This window comes from Camelina sativa, chromosome 11 (assembly GCF_030686135.1).
Source record: "Camelina sativa cultivar CO46 ecotype springtype chromosome 11, ASM3068613v1".
Lineage (NCBI taxonomy): Eukaryota > Viridiplantae > Streptophyta > Magnoliopsida > Brassicales > Brassicaceae > Camelina > Camelina sativa.
The window spans coordinates 1,415,596-1,431,566 of NC_141890.1; the positions used below are offsets into that span (position 1 = coordinate 1,415,596).

Here is a 15,971-nt window from a genome sequence, read left to right on the forward strand (position 1 = left end):
ACTTCTTCTCTTTCTAAAAACTGTGACTTTGTTTTTATCTTGATCAAGTGGATAGCATCATGCATGAGATACATGTGTCTCCGTCTCTCTGTGTGTGGCAATGCATGGAAGTCAAAAAGTTGAAAATGACATTTTCGTGTCTTATACTGTGAACAGGAATCAGAGACTCTAAAACATCAGGTGTGAAGGAACTTACAAAGGATTGAAAACTTTGATATTATAAATCTCTGTTTCAATAATTTATATAAGATAGTTACAATGTGTTATATAGGGTCTAGAGAACAGTCCAGACCTCTCTAGGGTTTTTCTATCGTAGTTCTTATCAGACAGCTAGTTGCATATCTATTCTTCACATAAAGTTAAGAGTGGTTGGAATCTATTTCCGTGCAATATCATTGCCTGCTCTGTTCTAACGTCTCTTGCAGGTACGGGGAGCTCTGTCTTCTTCTGTAGTGGGTCTTTCCTGGTATTCGGCCCATCTTCGGTTCAATACTTTCATTCCCCCTCAAACTCAAGGTAGGTGACCTTCCAACTCCGAGTCTGTGTTGAAGCTGTTTGAACTCTCGTTTTGGTAATGATTTGGTGAAAATATCTGCAAGCATCAAGGTAGCTGGGATATGTCTTGTCTCAATTAACCCGAGGGCAACCTGTTCTCTTATATAATGATAGTCAATGTCAAAGCTTTTTGATCGGTTGTGGAGAGCTGGGTTGGCACTGAGATAGACTGCAGACAGGTTGTCACATTGCAGTAGTGTAGGATGTGACTGGTAGATTCCTAGATCTCTGAGTAGAAAGAAAAGCCAGGTGAGTTCTTGAGCTGCAGCGGTAAGGGCTCTATACTCTGCTTCAGTAGAAGAATTGGACACCGTTTGTTGGCGTTTTGCTGACCATGATATAAGATTCGGCCCGAGCAAGGTGCAGAAGCCTGAGGTTAATCGTTTAGTGTTCTTGCACCCGCCCCAATCACTGTCACAGTAAGCAGATAGAGATAGGTTTGCATCTCGACGTATGTGTAGTCCCATGTTGATAGTTCCCTTGAGATACCGTAGGATACGTTTGAGTAGGCCAAAGTCGGACACTGTTGGAGCGTGCATAGGTTGACAAACAAAGTTAACGGCGAACTGAATATCTGGTCGAGTTATGGTCAGGTAATGTAGCTTCTGCAGTATGTTGGCTCTGCAAACAATCCTGAGTTGAGTTGTGTGAGTTGCTGCGGGAGTGGAGTCGGCATTGAGTTGCAGTTGCTCATGGCCGCTTGGTGAAGAATGTCTGTAGCATATGTGGTCTGGTGAAGGAACATGCCATTGGAGTGTGTCTTGAATTCAATGCCAAAGAAGTATTTTGGCGGGCCTAGATCTTTCATTGAGAATCGTTGGTTCAATGCTGTCAATAGTTCAGTGAGAAGGCCTTGGTTACTTCCTGTAAGAAGAATGTCATCAACATATAGCAATAACACCAAGGAGTTCCCATTTTTGCGATATGTAAACAGAGAAGGGTCAGACTTGCTGCAATAAAAACCAAAATCAATCAAGAAGTTACTGAATGTGTCAAACCAAGCTCTGGGGGCTTGTTTGAGGCCATAAAGAGCCTTGGTGAGACGACAAACGTGAGTCGGTCTTCCCTGATCGATGAATCCATTTGGTTGATACATGAAGACTGGTTCCTGCAGTTCTCCATGAAGGAAGGCATTTGAGACATCTAATTGTTTGATGATCCAACCTTTAGCATTAGCAACATCTAGAACAATTCTAATTGTTGCTGTTCTTACTACAAGAGTGTAAGTCTCTAGGTAATCAACACCTTCTTCTTGTTCAAAGCCTTTAGCTACCAGTCTTGCTTTAAGCTTGTCTACTGAACCATCTGGTTTTAACTTTGTTTTGAAGACCCATTTGGATTGCAGAATGTTCATATCTTCACTTGGTGGTACCAAGTCCCATGTATGAAGCATGTGAATTCTCCCTATTTCATCGAGAACAGCTTGGTTCCATCCTGGATGTGCCATTGCAGCTTCAAGAGTTTTTGGTTCTTCAGTCGCAAATATGGAGGTAAGTAGAACATATCGAGGGTTGGGTTTGTGAATGCCAGCTTTAGCTTTTGTTATCATAGGGTGATCGTTTTCTTGTATCACAGGATGAAACTCCTCGCCACTGTCGCCAGTGTCTAGTACTTCAGGGTAAGGTTCCTCACCACTGTCGCTATTTTCTAGGACTGGAGTAGGAGAAGCAACTACAGCATCGTCAACAGCAAAGTCTGCAGCTCCAGTTGCAATGTTGTCTCCCCCCTCAGATTCTGTGTTGGAAGTTTCTCCATCATCATTGGTCCCACTTGTATTAGCAGGGATGACGTCTTCTTCTTGTGTGGAGAATGTGGGAGAGGGATAGTGAGGGAGAGGAAGAGAGGTTGGAACCGCCGACTGTGCTGGAGAGGTAGGCTCTGTGACATCAGTTTGCTAAGCTTTTAGGAAAGTGGACTGATATTTTGGGACAAGGGACTTATATTGCTGCTGAAACGGGAGGCATTCTTCATCAAACACAACGTTCCTAGATATGAATACTCGACCATTTGGTGGGAACAAGCATCGATAACCTTTGTATTGAGTACTGTAACCGATAAAAACACACTTCAGGGATCTCGGTTCAAACTTATGTTGAGCTAGAGGGCAAAGGCAAGGGTAGCAAGCTGAACCAAACACTCGAAGCATAGAGTAATTCGGTTTCTTGTTGAACAAAGTTTCAAAGGGACTCTTGTTGTCAAGAACGCTTGAGGGAAGGAGATTGCTGATGAAGACTGCACTAGAGAAAGCTTCAACCCAATAATGGAGTGGGGTGTGGCTGTGAAACATCATGGAGAGCCCAAGCTCCACTATGTGTCTGTGCTTCCTTTCGGCGACCCCATTTTGCTGAGGGGTATAGGGACAAGATATCCGGTGAGCAATCCCATTATCCCGATGGTGAGTTGTGAGTTGAGTACTCATGAATTCACCCCCACCGTCACTTTGAAAACACTTAATTTTTGTATCAAATTGATTCTCAACTTGCTTTTGAAAGGCTTTGAAGGAGGAAAAGAACTCGGATTTGGCTTTTAAAGGGAAAAACCAAGTAAAACGAGAGTAGTCATCAACAAATACCGCATAAAACTTGAATTCTTGATTAAAAACAGTAGGTGAAGGTCCCCATAAATCACAATGAATTCGATCTAATGGATGCAACACACGAGAATCAGAAGGTAAAAATTTTAATCTAGAGTTCTTCCCCATCTGGCAAGGCTCACACATGGGAGAGGTTCTGCTCTTATTGACTTAGAATTTCCTTGTAGGTGCTCAGTAGTTGAAGAATCTGGTAATTTGAATGCCCAAGACGATGATGCCAAACGGTTTCTGAGGCTGCACATCGACGATTAGAGAAGTAGGCTGCAAACTCTTGATTCTTCAACACATAAAGACCATCACTTCTTGGTCCCTTTACCACCACTTTCTGATTTTTTATGTCAATCACATACACATTAGTAGAATCAAAGTATACTCCACAAGGATAATCATCACAGAGTTTGGAAACTGATAAAAGTGACTTTTTCATTTCGGGACAAACTAAAACCTCATTTAGAGGAATTATACCTGCGGGAGTAATGATGGTTGCAGAGCCAAGATGAGTGATTGGGAGATAGGCTCCATCACCGACCAAAACAACATCATTGCCTTCGTATGAAGAGGCGGATTGAAGATTGGTAGGTGTAGAGGTGATGTGAGCAGTGGCTCCAGAGTCTGTAACCCACTCATTGCCATCAGTCACATAAAGGGAGTTGAAAGCTTGAGCCATGTCGCCACCTTGATAGTTGTTGTTGAACCTATTGTAGCAGTTGGCTGCTGTGTGACCAATCCTTCCGCAAATCTGACATGTTGGACGTTCACCGTTATTGGTTGGAGTGGTTTGATATTGAGTAAAGCCTCGACCTCGGGAGGAATAGCCGCCACGACCTCTGTTTTGACCTCTGTTGCGACCGCGAAAGTTGCCTCTGTTGTTGCTACCATACGAAGTTTGAAAGGCAACGTGAGGGGAAACTGAGTCAGCATTCTCGTAAGACCGAAGCTTTGCATCGAAGCTGTCAACCTCAGAGACAACATCAGTAAACGATGGAGGAGACAGTTTGCCGAGGGAGCTCTGAATCACTGTCGTGATAGGGTCATAGTCACGCCCTAAGCCATTGAGAAACTGAAATATCTTCATAGAGTCGTCTATAGGTTTGCCTATGGAGCTCAGTGCATCGCAAATAGAAATGAACTCACGACTGTAGGCAGCAAAAGTCATATCTTTCTTCTCTAGCACCCATAAATTACGACGAAGGGCAAATTCTCTAGAGATACTACTCTTGTTAAAGTTTTCAGCTAAGGACATCCATACATCCCTAGAGGTAGAGAGAGTATGAACATACCCGAGAACCTCTTCTGACAGAGTTCCAAAGAGCCAGAAGCGGATCAGTTGATCTGTGCAAAACCAGGATTCAAACCGAGGGTTGGGGACTTCTGTAATAGACTCGCCGGTGCGAGTGGAGGTGAAGCGTGGTGGAGCTGTGACGGTCCCATTCACAAAGCCGATGAGTTTCTGACACGACAGGAGGGATTCGAACTGTGTCTTCCAAAGAAGATAATTGTTGCTGGTAATCTTAATAGTAACAGTACTAGAGACATGAATGCTGTCTGGAAAAGGATAGGAATCGGCCATTGAAATACCTGTTAATGTGACAATGGCTCTGATACCATGAAGGAACTTACAAAGGATTGAAAACTTTGATATTATAAATCTATGTTTCAATGGTTTATACAAGATAGTTACAATGTGTTATATAGGGTCTAGAGAACAGTCCAGACCCCTCTAGGATTTTTCTATCCTAGTCCTTATCAGACAGCTAGTTGCACATCTATTCTTCACATAAGGTTAAGAGTGGTTGGAATCTATTTCCGTGCGATATCATTACCTGCTCTGTTCTAACGTCTCTTGCAGGTACGGGGAGCTCTGTCTTCTTCTGTAGTGGGTTTACTGGATCATTTCTGTAGTGGGCCTTTCCTGGTGTTCGGTCCATCTTCGGTTCAATACTATCAAGGTGATCGGTGGAATCTCCAGGGAACCAACTGTTTTGGAGCGGCTAGTAGTCTTGCTTACATGGCTTCTTCTTCGTCTTCCTGATGTCAAACATTAAAACATTCTTTGATCCGTACTTCCTCACTCTTGCTGGAACAGAGGAGATGCTGTGAATAAAGCATCCGACAGATTTTGTCCAATAAAATCTAATCGAATCTTCCTTCATTTGACTTAAATTTTACCTTTTGTTTTTGTGTTGTTTCTTTTCTTTTGTGTGGTTGTAGTTTACACGCTTGGCGTCATCAAGATTTCCTTTTGGTGGCTACTATCATACTTTGTTTATTATTAATCCTATTCTGTAACTTTTATTATTAGCAGCCCTACTCGCATCTAAAAATAGCACAGGAAAAGAAAAGAAAAACAACTCCGTGTTTTATAATTGATAAAAGACTTCATATATTTCTGGACCGGCTATAGTGCCAGTCAAGTTTTCCAATCCTAATCTAGTTTCAACATAAAGGATTGGATTAGTCTCTAAATTTCTATGAAAAAAGTTATGATGGCTAGGCCAATAAAATATTGTAATTGTGACCATGCATGTCATTCCAGCTAGTTCAACTGTACGGAAGACAGAATTAAAAAGCTGTTTCGGATAAGTATGCAACGTCAGAACTCAGAAGCGACAGCAACAGTTGTAGAAAAATGTAATATTTTCATATTTGATTAATTGTAAAGCAGAAAGTTAAGATACACTTCCAGATTTTCTTCCTGACAATTAGAAAATAAAAAATACAAAAATTCAACTTAATACATGTTAATTCAATTTGGTACAATTACAAAAATGTAGTCTTACGAGAGTGTACGCGTATGCGAATATGCGAGATAAAATTTATCCTAGTAGTAAGTGATTTCAAATGGTTGAATTGCATGTTTGAGAGAAATATATACAGAGAATTTGTACAGATCAATTTTTAACAACTAAGATATATTTGTGTGTTTCACACTGCTGGTTACTATTAAAATTATCAACCAAATACTTTGAACCAGTGTCTGTCACCACTCCGTGAAATGTAATACTTTAAGGAGTAGTTTGAGACCTATTCCGACAGAGTGTGGAAGATGATGTGAGCTAAAAATTTATCCAATTAGGTCAGGTGTTTTGAAAAATTCGCCCCTGAGAAATTTGCATAAGCATATATAGCACTTTGTCATTTGTATTTTCTCTACGCCGCAGATATATATGGTTTTTTTAAAATAGAATACAAGAAAAAGTAGTATTAAAAAGATTATACTAGTATATACGCTGTACGAGATAAAGTGTATACGTAGTACGAGAGAGAGAGGGACATACGCATAGAGAAAAACCTTTGAATAAGGCGAAGGGCCAATAACGGCTTTTGTAGTTCCAAGAGATTGCATATACTTATGTTGTGTCGTAGGGATGTAGAGTCAAAGAGCTCAATATATTAATAAATTAAGAGTCTTTTGTACAAAATATACATATGGAGACACATGCGTCTGTGCGAAGACGACGAGGTCATGACTCATGAACACCACGTTCCTCTCTAGTTATTATTTATTATTGATAACATTTTATATTTCCAAAATGATTGGAGAAATGAAGCTCACATATATATAAAAACGTCGCAAACAATTTTTTTCTTTTTGTAATCCTCATATGACTTCTATGATTGTAATCATAACACCTCCATTAATCATGAGATAAACATATAAATGAAGAACAAATTTCGTGTAGAATTGTTATTCATATGGATTTCGGATGATCTTGTTTTTGTGTCTTCTAGCTACAAGTAGAGAATACTAGAAGAAGATGTGGCAAGATACCCACAGCACTTGGTTCTCTCTTTTTCTTTTTTTAAGTTTCTTTGTTTTTAACACTTTGTCCTCTTATGATCATTTGCTTATTAATTTCAGTATCTTTTGTATCGATAATGCCTTCCAAATGATTAAACCCTAAAAATATAGAAATGTGATTCATTCACCACCAAACCCATCGCATCATCAAGTAAACACACAATAACTACCAATGAACTCACTATCATGTTTTTGTATTACCTAAAACAATTCCCATAACAATACAAACCACTTGAACCAATAATTTCCTCTAATCCACGTGCACCCCATCGTCTCCTGACGTAAGATTTGTCTATATTCTTATCAAATTAGATTAGTATTCTTTTATAGTACTTGTACTTATTGAATCAAATAAAGAATTATATATAAAAAAGTAATAATAATAGAAAGAGGAGTCTGAGTCAGCGACAAGTGTTCGCGGAGAAACGGAAACGCGTTCTCTCTTTCTCTCTCTCTCTTCGTCCAATGCCAATACCTTTGGAATCCCTCCCAAACGCTGTCCTTTCTGTCTTTTTTACATTCTAAAAAACCATGAAACAAATAGTAATTAACTAGTATAGTAGTACTATTCTAATTTATTAACGTATTTAGCATTAGTAAATCGTATTGTTTCTACCTTCTCAGCCATTCTTTAATACCCTAAGCGGCTAAATCCCAAACTTTTATGAGTTTCTCTCGTTCCCATAAGTTTTCAGGTAAATAACTCTAATAATATATGTCTTGTACAAAGGTTTTTATTAGAATAATGAATGGAAAGGACAAATGAATAAAAAAGAAACACAAGTTGGCACACTCTCTTTTATTATTCACTCGCCTCTATAAATCCAATATCTATCCTCTATCTTCTTCTTAAAACTTGTTTAATTCTTCCCTCTTTCTCTTCTTCTATAGCAGTACCCGTTTCCTTGCTTCCAAATCCGAAATAAATCCACACTTATCAGTTTTTTTTCGTTTCCCAACATATTGGATAGATCTTCTTCTCATATGCGATAATAAGTTTTTTAAAATTTTGGGAAAGAAAAAAAAAATGAGTTGCAATGGATGTAGAGTTCTTCGAAAAGGTTGTAGTGAAACATGCATCCTTCGCCCTTGTCTCCAATGGATCGAATCCGCCGAGTCACAAGGCCACGCCACTGTCTTCGTTGCTAAATTCTTTGGCCGTGCCGGTCTCATGTCTTTCATCTCAGCCGTACCCGAACTACAACGTCCTGGTACATCATCTCTTACTCACGCACACTTTCTATATTGTGTTCCACTATTACAAAACCATTAGGTTAAAAGACTTTAAACTCTTCCCGATCTAAAGATGAAACTGATTTTTCTTTTTGCTTGCTTTTTGTCTGTTCAGCTTTGTTTCAGTCGTTGTTGTTTGAAGCGTGTGGGAGAACGGTGAATCCGGTTAACGGAGCGGTTGGTATGTTCTGGACCGGAAACTGGCACGTGTGTCAAGCGGCGGTTGAGACTGTTCTTCGCGGCGGGACTTTACGACCAATCTCAGATCTTCTTGAATCTCCGTCGTTGATGATCTCCTCCGATGAGTCTTCCGTGATTTTTCACCGAGACGTTTCAAGAAACGAAAACCAACACCGCCGCTTCTCCACCTCCGGATCTATGACGGAGATGAAAGACTCTCCGGTTGATAGGAAACGTATGAAGTCCGATTCGGATCTGGATCTCCAAGTGAACCACCAAGGTTTAACCCTAACCGCTTCGGCTGTACCGGTTCCCTTTATTCCTCCGCCGCTGTTTTGTAAAGTGGTTAACGGTGATCGTCCGGGAAGTCCATCGGAGGAGTCGGTAACGACGTCGTGTTGGGAAAAAGGTATGATGAGAGGAGGAGATAATAAATACAAAAGAAACAAAGGAGATAAAAAGTTATTAAACCTTTTTGTTTAAAACTGACGACGCAAAAACACTTAACGATTTTGAGGCTCTTTTTTAGGGTTTTGTTTTCGGGTTGCCAGAGGAATGAATATTTTACTAGTCGCATAGCTATTGGCTAACTAATAATTTCTCTCTCGAGAAATATCTAAATTTTTGGGATATATGTATTGCCGTTGAGAAATAAATAGCCCGTGGAGAATTGTTTGCTTACACATCAGAAATTGGATTGTGTAGGATATACATGTTTTTTTCCAACTTTGACTGTTTAATTTTTGTAATATGAAATCAAAAAAATATTGATAAAACTCTTTTTATTTTTATTTGCATTTACAAATAACACACGGCAGCAAAAATTTTTTTTATGTAATTAGTTGCAACCAAAAAAGGAAAAAGTTGATAAATTAAGTTCCGAGGGAGTCCGAAATTGCAGGTGACATTAATATAAAATTGCCTTATAACTGATTTACATTATACGACCGAAATTTTATCTTCATGGATAAGACAGCTTTGGATAATGCAAATAGCCACTTCTCTTCTTCATTTTAAAGGTCATTGGTTTCAGATTTGAATATAAAAATTTTAAATATTACATAAAATATGTTGTTTTTAGATCAAGATTTTGCAAAAATCTGTTAAATTTTATTGTTATTAATTTGTGGTTTGTAAAAAATCATTTAAAATCTTAACAAATTTAGGTTATAGATTCATACTTTTATAAAGTCAATAAAAGTTTTGTGTTATTCAATTAAAACAAAAAAATCTAAGATTGTTAATGAATTCAATTATTGTGTTATTGATTCATGATTTTATATATTTTTTTCACAAAATAAAGTCATGCAAAATATCACAAAAATATAGAAATGGTTTAGAGCATTTTACAAGATTTTAGAAAACTAAACAACAAAACTATAGAAAACTCTCTAGCAATTCTTAAAAATCTTTCGCTTATTCACTTTTGATGATTTTATTGAAGTCTTCAAGATTCTTTAATAAATTTGAATCCAATAACACCCTTTATTTAGTCCCTTAGTCAGTAGAGACACAAAAAGAGACTACTTGTTCGAAATGGTTGGACACATAATATAGACTTTGATTGGTAAAATTTGAGGTTGTTCAAAAAAATACATTTTTTATGTTATTTTTTTAAAATACCCTTTCATGTTGTTCATTTTCAAAAATACTCTTTTCAATATATAAAATAACTAAATTCTAAGTGCTAAGCTCAAAATACTAAATCCTACTCCCTCAAAACTATATCATAAATGTAAAATAGAGAACCCAACTTTTAAAAATTAATTTAAAATATTGTAATTGTGTAAAAGAGTGTAAAAATAAAAATATTTAAAAAATGAGTATTTTTGAAAAAGGTATCCTAAAAAAGTATTTCTAACAAATTCTAAAAAAAAGGGTAAAATTTGAGAATAGATAAAAATAAAAGAGGAAAATGAATAGAAGTGAGAATAAAAATAATATTTTGATTATTATTATTATAAAGGGTAATTAGGTATCCATATATGTTAAAATTATAGTCTAGTCAACATTATAAATACCATCAGATCTCCTACTATGCAGTATATATCACCAGATCTTCTATAAATAAAATTCATTGTTATATTTTGCCATTTAAGCAAAGTCAATATTATAGGGAAATTGCATATACGAAGGATATATATATACTACTTAAGTGTTAAGAACTATTCAAACATATTTCTTTCACAACCGCAAAAAAAAAAAAAAAAAAAAAAAAAAAAAAAAAAAAAACACTAGCTAGTACAAAAATGGCTTCATCATGCAAAGCTTTATTTTTTGTGTTCTTGTGTGTGGCTGTTCTCTTATACCCAAGTATGTAACAAACTTTTTTTCTTAAAAAACCAAAACTTTATGATATGCTTATATGTTTTTGAATTCATTATTTTAAATATTACAGAAACTGCAGAAGCTGATGAATCACAGAGACATGGATTATTTGTCATTGGTTCTTGCTCGAAAATTTCTGACTGTAACAAAAAATGCATCGAAATGCAATTTGCAAGCGGAAGATGTCTGAAAGTGACCCCCCAAGCCACTGATTTATCATGCTGTTGTGATCTATAACAAAGCTATCAAAATAAATTGTTGAGTCTTTAAAATAATAGTAATAATAATAATAATGATGATATTAATTTTTTGACTGGGATAAAATAATGATATTATCTTGAAATAACTTTTTTCATTTGATGCAAATGCTTACATGTGTAAGTTAATCATGAATGCTTACACAAACTCCTTGGACCATGGTCCATGGTTACTCTGCAAAACAAGTATATTTCTATAGAGAATTAATGTTCCTCTCATAGTTTTCAATATGAGTGGAAGGGCAAATACGATGTGACGAATAAGAAAGCAAGAAAGCAAGGGACTCGATTATCACACAATAGTTGAGCAATTGGCCTGTTTCAGTTGACCCATTTATTTTTTGAACTATTCAAACGACTTTGTTTTATAATATATTAGGCTTAAAAGCTATGTTTTTTTATTTTCATTATAAAGGAGACACTTCTCAACATTGCAATACGAACCGACACTCTTGATTTGAAAAGATCTGTATCTTGCTCATTCATGATGAATTGGAAAAAAAGACAGTTGATGCTTAGAACAATTGCAAATTGTGAAATCCTTGATGGAATGAATTGAAAAATTGCATAAGTAGTGTTCATATTCGTTTGAATGTTTCTAGTAGCAAGTATCACTCGACAAACCGGTTATAAATTAGTTGGTCAAATTACGAGTAAATGGAAAATATTGTTTCAACCCATTGGAAAGATTAATCATGTTGGACGGTTCTTGAATAACAATTGGAAAGTTGTGGAAAGGCAGAGATGAAGCCACGTGGCCAATTCGGACCACACATTAAAATCAAACGGTGCGCTGTACACGGGCGATCGAAAACGAACGTTGCGAAGATATCAGAGAGAGAAAAATATTTTTTTTAAGTTTTATCATCTTTTACATTATAGATAATAGGGAAGAGATGTTGCGCGGGATTTTATTATATTATGTTCAATTTACTATTTCAATTTATCTATCTATCTAATTAGTTGAATTTATCGTGCTTGAAATAAAATTTCTTAAATTCTAAGTATCTAAAAACAGAATTGTAAAACACAAAGGAAAATAGTTTGATCATTTTCATAATGTGTGGAGAAAATCAAAGCATATGACTTCCTCAATGGATCAATGTGTGTATTCTTATTGTCTTATTCTAAATTATTTTGTACGTATTGTATCTCTTTTGTGCGATTGTATTGTGTCTCTTGACTACGTACTATTTGCGTTTGGACGTATTTTACGATAAAACACCAGCGTTTGATAATAGTGCTTGCATGTTTTGAGTACTATAGTAATTTATTTTATTGTTGTAATAAAATTCTTTCAATTAAAATGCCTAGAAAGTAATTCATGGATATGATTTGAAGATCATATAGGTCTTGAGAGTAAAGTAATGGGAGATCATACAATGAAACATATTCTTTGGCTGGTTCTAAGATTTGATTCATTTGACATAATTTTCATTGTGTTCATTAAATTCTCAGCGGTGCTTCTAGTACCATCATAATGAGTGCTGAAAACACACTTAATAGTACTCTTGTTGTAGAATATAAGAGTGATTGTTGTGGTAACATGAGACTTGACACCTTTGTTCCGATGATGACCCCCGAATTGGCTTCTAGGTTTGAGACCAGTGTAGTTGGCAGGTGAAGCACATGCACCAACTTGTCTTGGACGAATCGCCGGGCAAACAACTGGTGCTTGAAGCTACATCATCTTCCTTCCCTCAATACACAATTATAAAACACATGAGATTTTAGTATAGAAAACATTACCAAATCACTAATCTGAAATCTAAGAAGTAAACAAAACATCCCACGAACTGAAATTAAAATTTCAGATCATGAACCCATACAACGAAATAGAAGTATTAATTTCAGACCATTAATCCATACAACGAAACAATAGATTCCGAAAATCACTAACAAAAAAGTGACAATGGTGTACATGCTGCTGGAGTGATGATACCAAACGATTACTATCCCAACAACTAAGTAGTCGACCAACAACTTGATGAGAAGAACGACCAAGACGTAAGCCATCAAAGCTTACATAGTTTGCTTCAGCAGGAATCGTAATAACATCAAGTTCAAACATTTTTTAAAAGTGAAGTTTTTGTGTTTTTACTTAAGGTGGAAGGATAAATTTGTGTTGATGTGTGGTGTGAGGTGATTTATATTAATTTATAGAAAGGCTAATTAACAACGGTGGACTGATTTATTTAAATTTCTGTTTTAATAGTGGAGAAATAAAATGATAATCACGATATGAGGGTAAGTAGTGAAGTTTAAATAAGAAATGAATACATGAATTACACAATCTTACTTGTGAATAAATGTTGATGACGATTGATGATTCATCTCCTTATTTGCGATTCTCAACCGACGAAAAACAGGAAAAGAAACGCAAGTCGAGTGAAATGGTTACTTTTTTTTTACAAATATGGACTTATATAATTGGACAAAATAAACTATATATCCCCTATATATTAATAGAGAAGCATTCTAAAAAAAATGCTAATTTGTCGTCGTTAGAGACCTCATAACACCAAAGAATTTATTGTCCTCATTTTTATGGATATTTACACATAATTGCTTTTGAATGATTAAGGAATATTCATTTACAATTAATCAAAAAAAATCAAACATTTCAATTTTAAAATTTATTTTAATTATTTTCTAACATATTTAATTATTAAAATATAAAATTATTATATCTAAAACGTTTTCAATACCGAAAATTATTCACCTATTAAAAAAAATTGATTACTATTCACATATTTAAATTTTCCAAAATAAAATTATCACAATAATCATTATTATAGGGAATTGACTTATTTAATACTATTTGATGTAATTCTTACACAAAATAAAAAAGAAAATAAAAAATTAAAAATCTTGCATAGATTATCAAAAGAGCAGGTTATACATATATATATATTTAGTTGATATATAATAGTTCAATCTAAAGATATTTTCACGGGTTATAGATATATATTCTTAAAACAAATTTTAGAACCTAGGAAAATAATTTACACATAACTCTAATTTTATATGCATATATTTATTAAGGGTTGATACCCGGTGGGCTTATATTTAATCAACCATGATAATGAATGTGGGTTTCAAAACAATATATTAAGTCCGACCATTTTGTTAATTTATGATGCTGAGGTGGATGCTTTTAGACAAGAGAAAACTGTGCTATTTATTATGGGTTTTAGGGCCCAAGTTACATATTTTCTCATCTTTTAGTTAAAGGTGTTGCAACGGCGATGAATATATCCGTTGCTGACCGTTTTCACGCCTGACCCTTCCTAACTTAATCATTGAGCTTGCGATAAGTTATATATAAAATTCTTTTGTTTACTAACATTTTGCTTAGCAACTGTGTTACATTTTGCTTAGTAAGTGTGTTACCTGTCTTGTCTGGTAAATTATATATACAATTTTTGTTTTTTTTTTTGGAACGCATGCATGTTTTTAATGTGGGATATTGTGATTCTTCAAGAACTTAAAGGTCGCCAGCATTTAAGAATTCATATTATTAATATGTGAAGCACAATTATCAAATGCTTAACTTATTTTTCAGAACACTCGTAACGACCGAATCAAAGATACACTCAAAATATCATTGAATCTGAAAACAATAGAGAAGTGTAGGGTGTACTAGCTATGGTATATTTTAGAATATTTTTAATTTTTAAGTAAAAAAATATTTTTAAATCTGAAAACATCAAGTAAAAAAATATTTTTAAATCACGTAAAATCCACCACAAAATATTGTAATAAAAAAATATCGAAATTATATACTGGGGCTAGGCCTGGGCCTGGGTCTTGTATGCCAGAAAAATATACAAAAACGTTGAAACTAAAACCCATGTCTTGTGGCAGAAATAACCTATATCTGAAAGCCTAAATTACGACTAGAACCCGCGGTACACCGCGGGGACAATATTTTTAATTTTAAAATTTTAAAATTTATATGGTATTTATTTGTTATTTTATTATTATTTTATTAATTTTAAAAATATAAAATTTTACAGGTATTTGATATAAGTATTCAAAGATTTTTGTAGTGTTTTCAAGGTTTTAACCGTGTGGTATATGTATAGTCTAGTAATACATTTATCTCTTGGTACACATCTAATAATGTCACCAATCCCACTCTTATTTTAGGAAATTGATAGGGGTTAATGTTGTACATAAAACAAAGTAATTAAGAAAAACTAAAAGGGTATAACACAAAATATACTTAAAAAATGTTAATATAGACTAGGATTTAACCTGCGGTATACCGTGGGACAATATTTTTAATTTTTAAATTTATATTGTATTTATTTGTTATTTTATTTTTATTTTATTAATTTTAAAAATATAAAATTTTACAGATATTTGATATAAGTATTCAAAGTATAGATTTTTATAGTGTTTTCAAAGTTTTAACTCGTGTGGTATATGTATAGTCTAGTAATACATTTATTTCCTGATACACATCTAAAAGTGTCACCAATCCCACCAATCGCACTCTTATTTAACTCGCAACACACCACAAGACAATATTTGGTTATTTAACCCGCAATACACCGTAGGTTAAATTTGTTACTCAAATGATGTTGTGTCATTAAAACGGAATAGGTCCTACAGTCACCAAATATTTATTAAAATGCATTTTGAGATTTTTATGGGATTAATCATTTAATACATAGAGTTGTTCTAGGAACAAACAAAATGTATATATATTTTCAACCTTTGTATGACAATAAACGTTTAAAATTATGTTGGTTTAAATATATCCATTAATTGATTTTCTACAAATGTTATTTTAGGAAAATCTGTAGGAGTTAATAGATGTTGTGAAGATAGTTATGGCAATGAACGTATCAAATTAGGTCGTTTTAAATAGTTTCATTAATTGAGTTTCTACGAAATGTTATTTTAAGAAATTGATAGGGGTTAATGTTGTAAATAAAACAAAGTAATTAAGAAAAACTAAAAGAGCATAACATAAAATGTACTTCAAAAATGTTAATATAGATGTATTATATCA

At 34.7% G+C, this 15,971-nt stretch overlaps 1 protein-coding gene and 1 long non-coding RNA gene across 3 annotated transcripts; both read left to right on the forward strand.

The window, feature by feature from the left end:
- Positions 1–196: 196 nt before the first annotated feature.
- Positions 197–5,446, forward strand: LOC147933526 (uncharacterized). The gene is made up of 2 exons (XR_015570911.1): positions 197–516; positions 4,998–5,446. It is a non-coding gene; the product is annotated as an uncharacterized LOC147933526 (long non-coding RNA).
- Positions 5,447–7,341: 1,895 nt separating this feature from the next.
- Positions 7,342–11,015, forward strand: LOC104721009 (LOB domain-containing protein 39). Of its 2 annotated transcripts, XM_087476426.1 has the most exons (3): positions 7,644–8,161; positions 8,299–8,772; positions 10,762–11,015. In XM_087476426.1, exons 1-3 carry the CDS (start codon positions 7,978–7,980, stop codon positions 10,926–10,928), a joined length of 825 nt encoding a protein of 274 aa, XP_087332552.1. In that variant the 5' UTR covers positions 7,644–7,977; the 3' UTR covers positions 10,929–11,015. The 2 variants fall into 2 exon arrangements, with proteins under 2 accessions (XP_010437217.2, XP_087332552.1); XM_010438915.3 differs by lacking the exon at positions 10,762–11,015 and having other exon boundaries at positions 7,342–8,161; positions 8,299–9,139.
- The last annotated feature ends 4,956 nt before the right edge of the window (positions 11,016–15,971 follow it).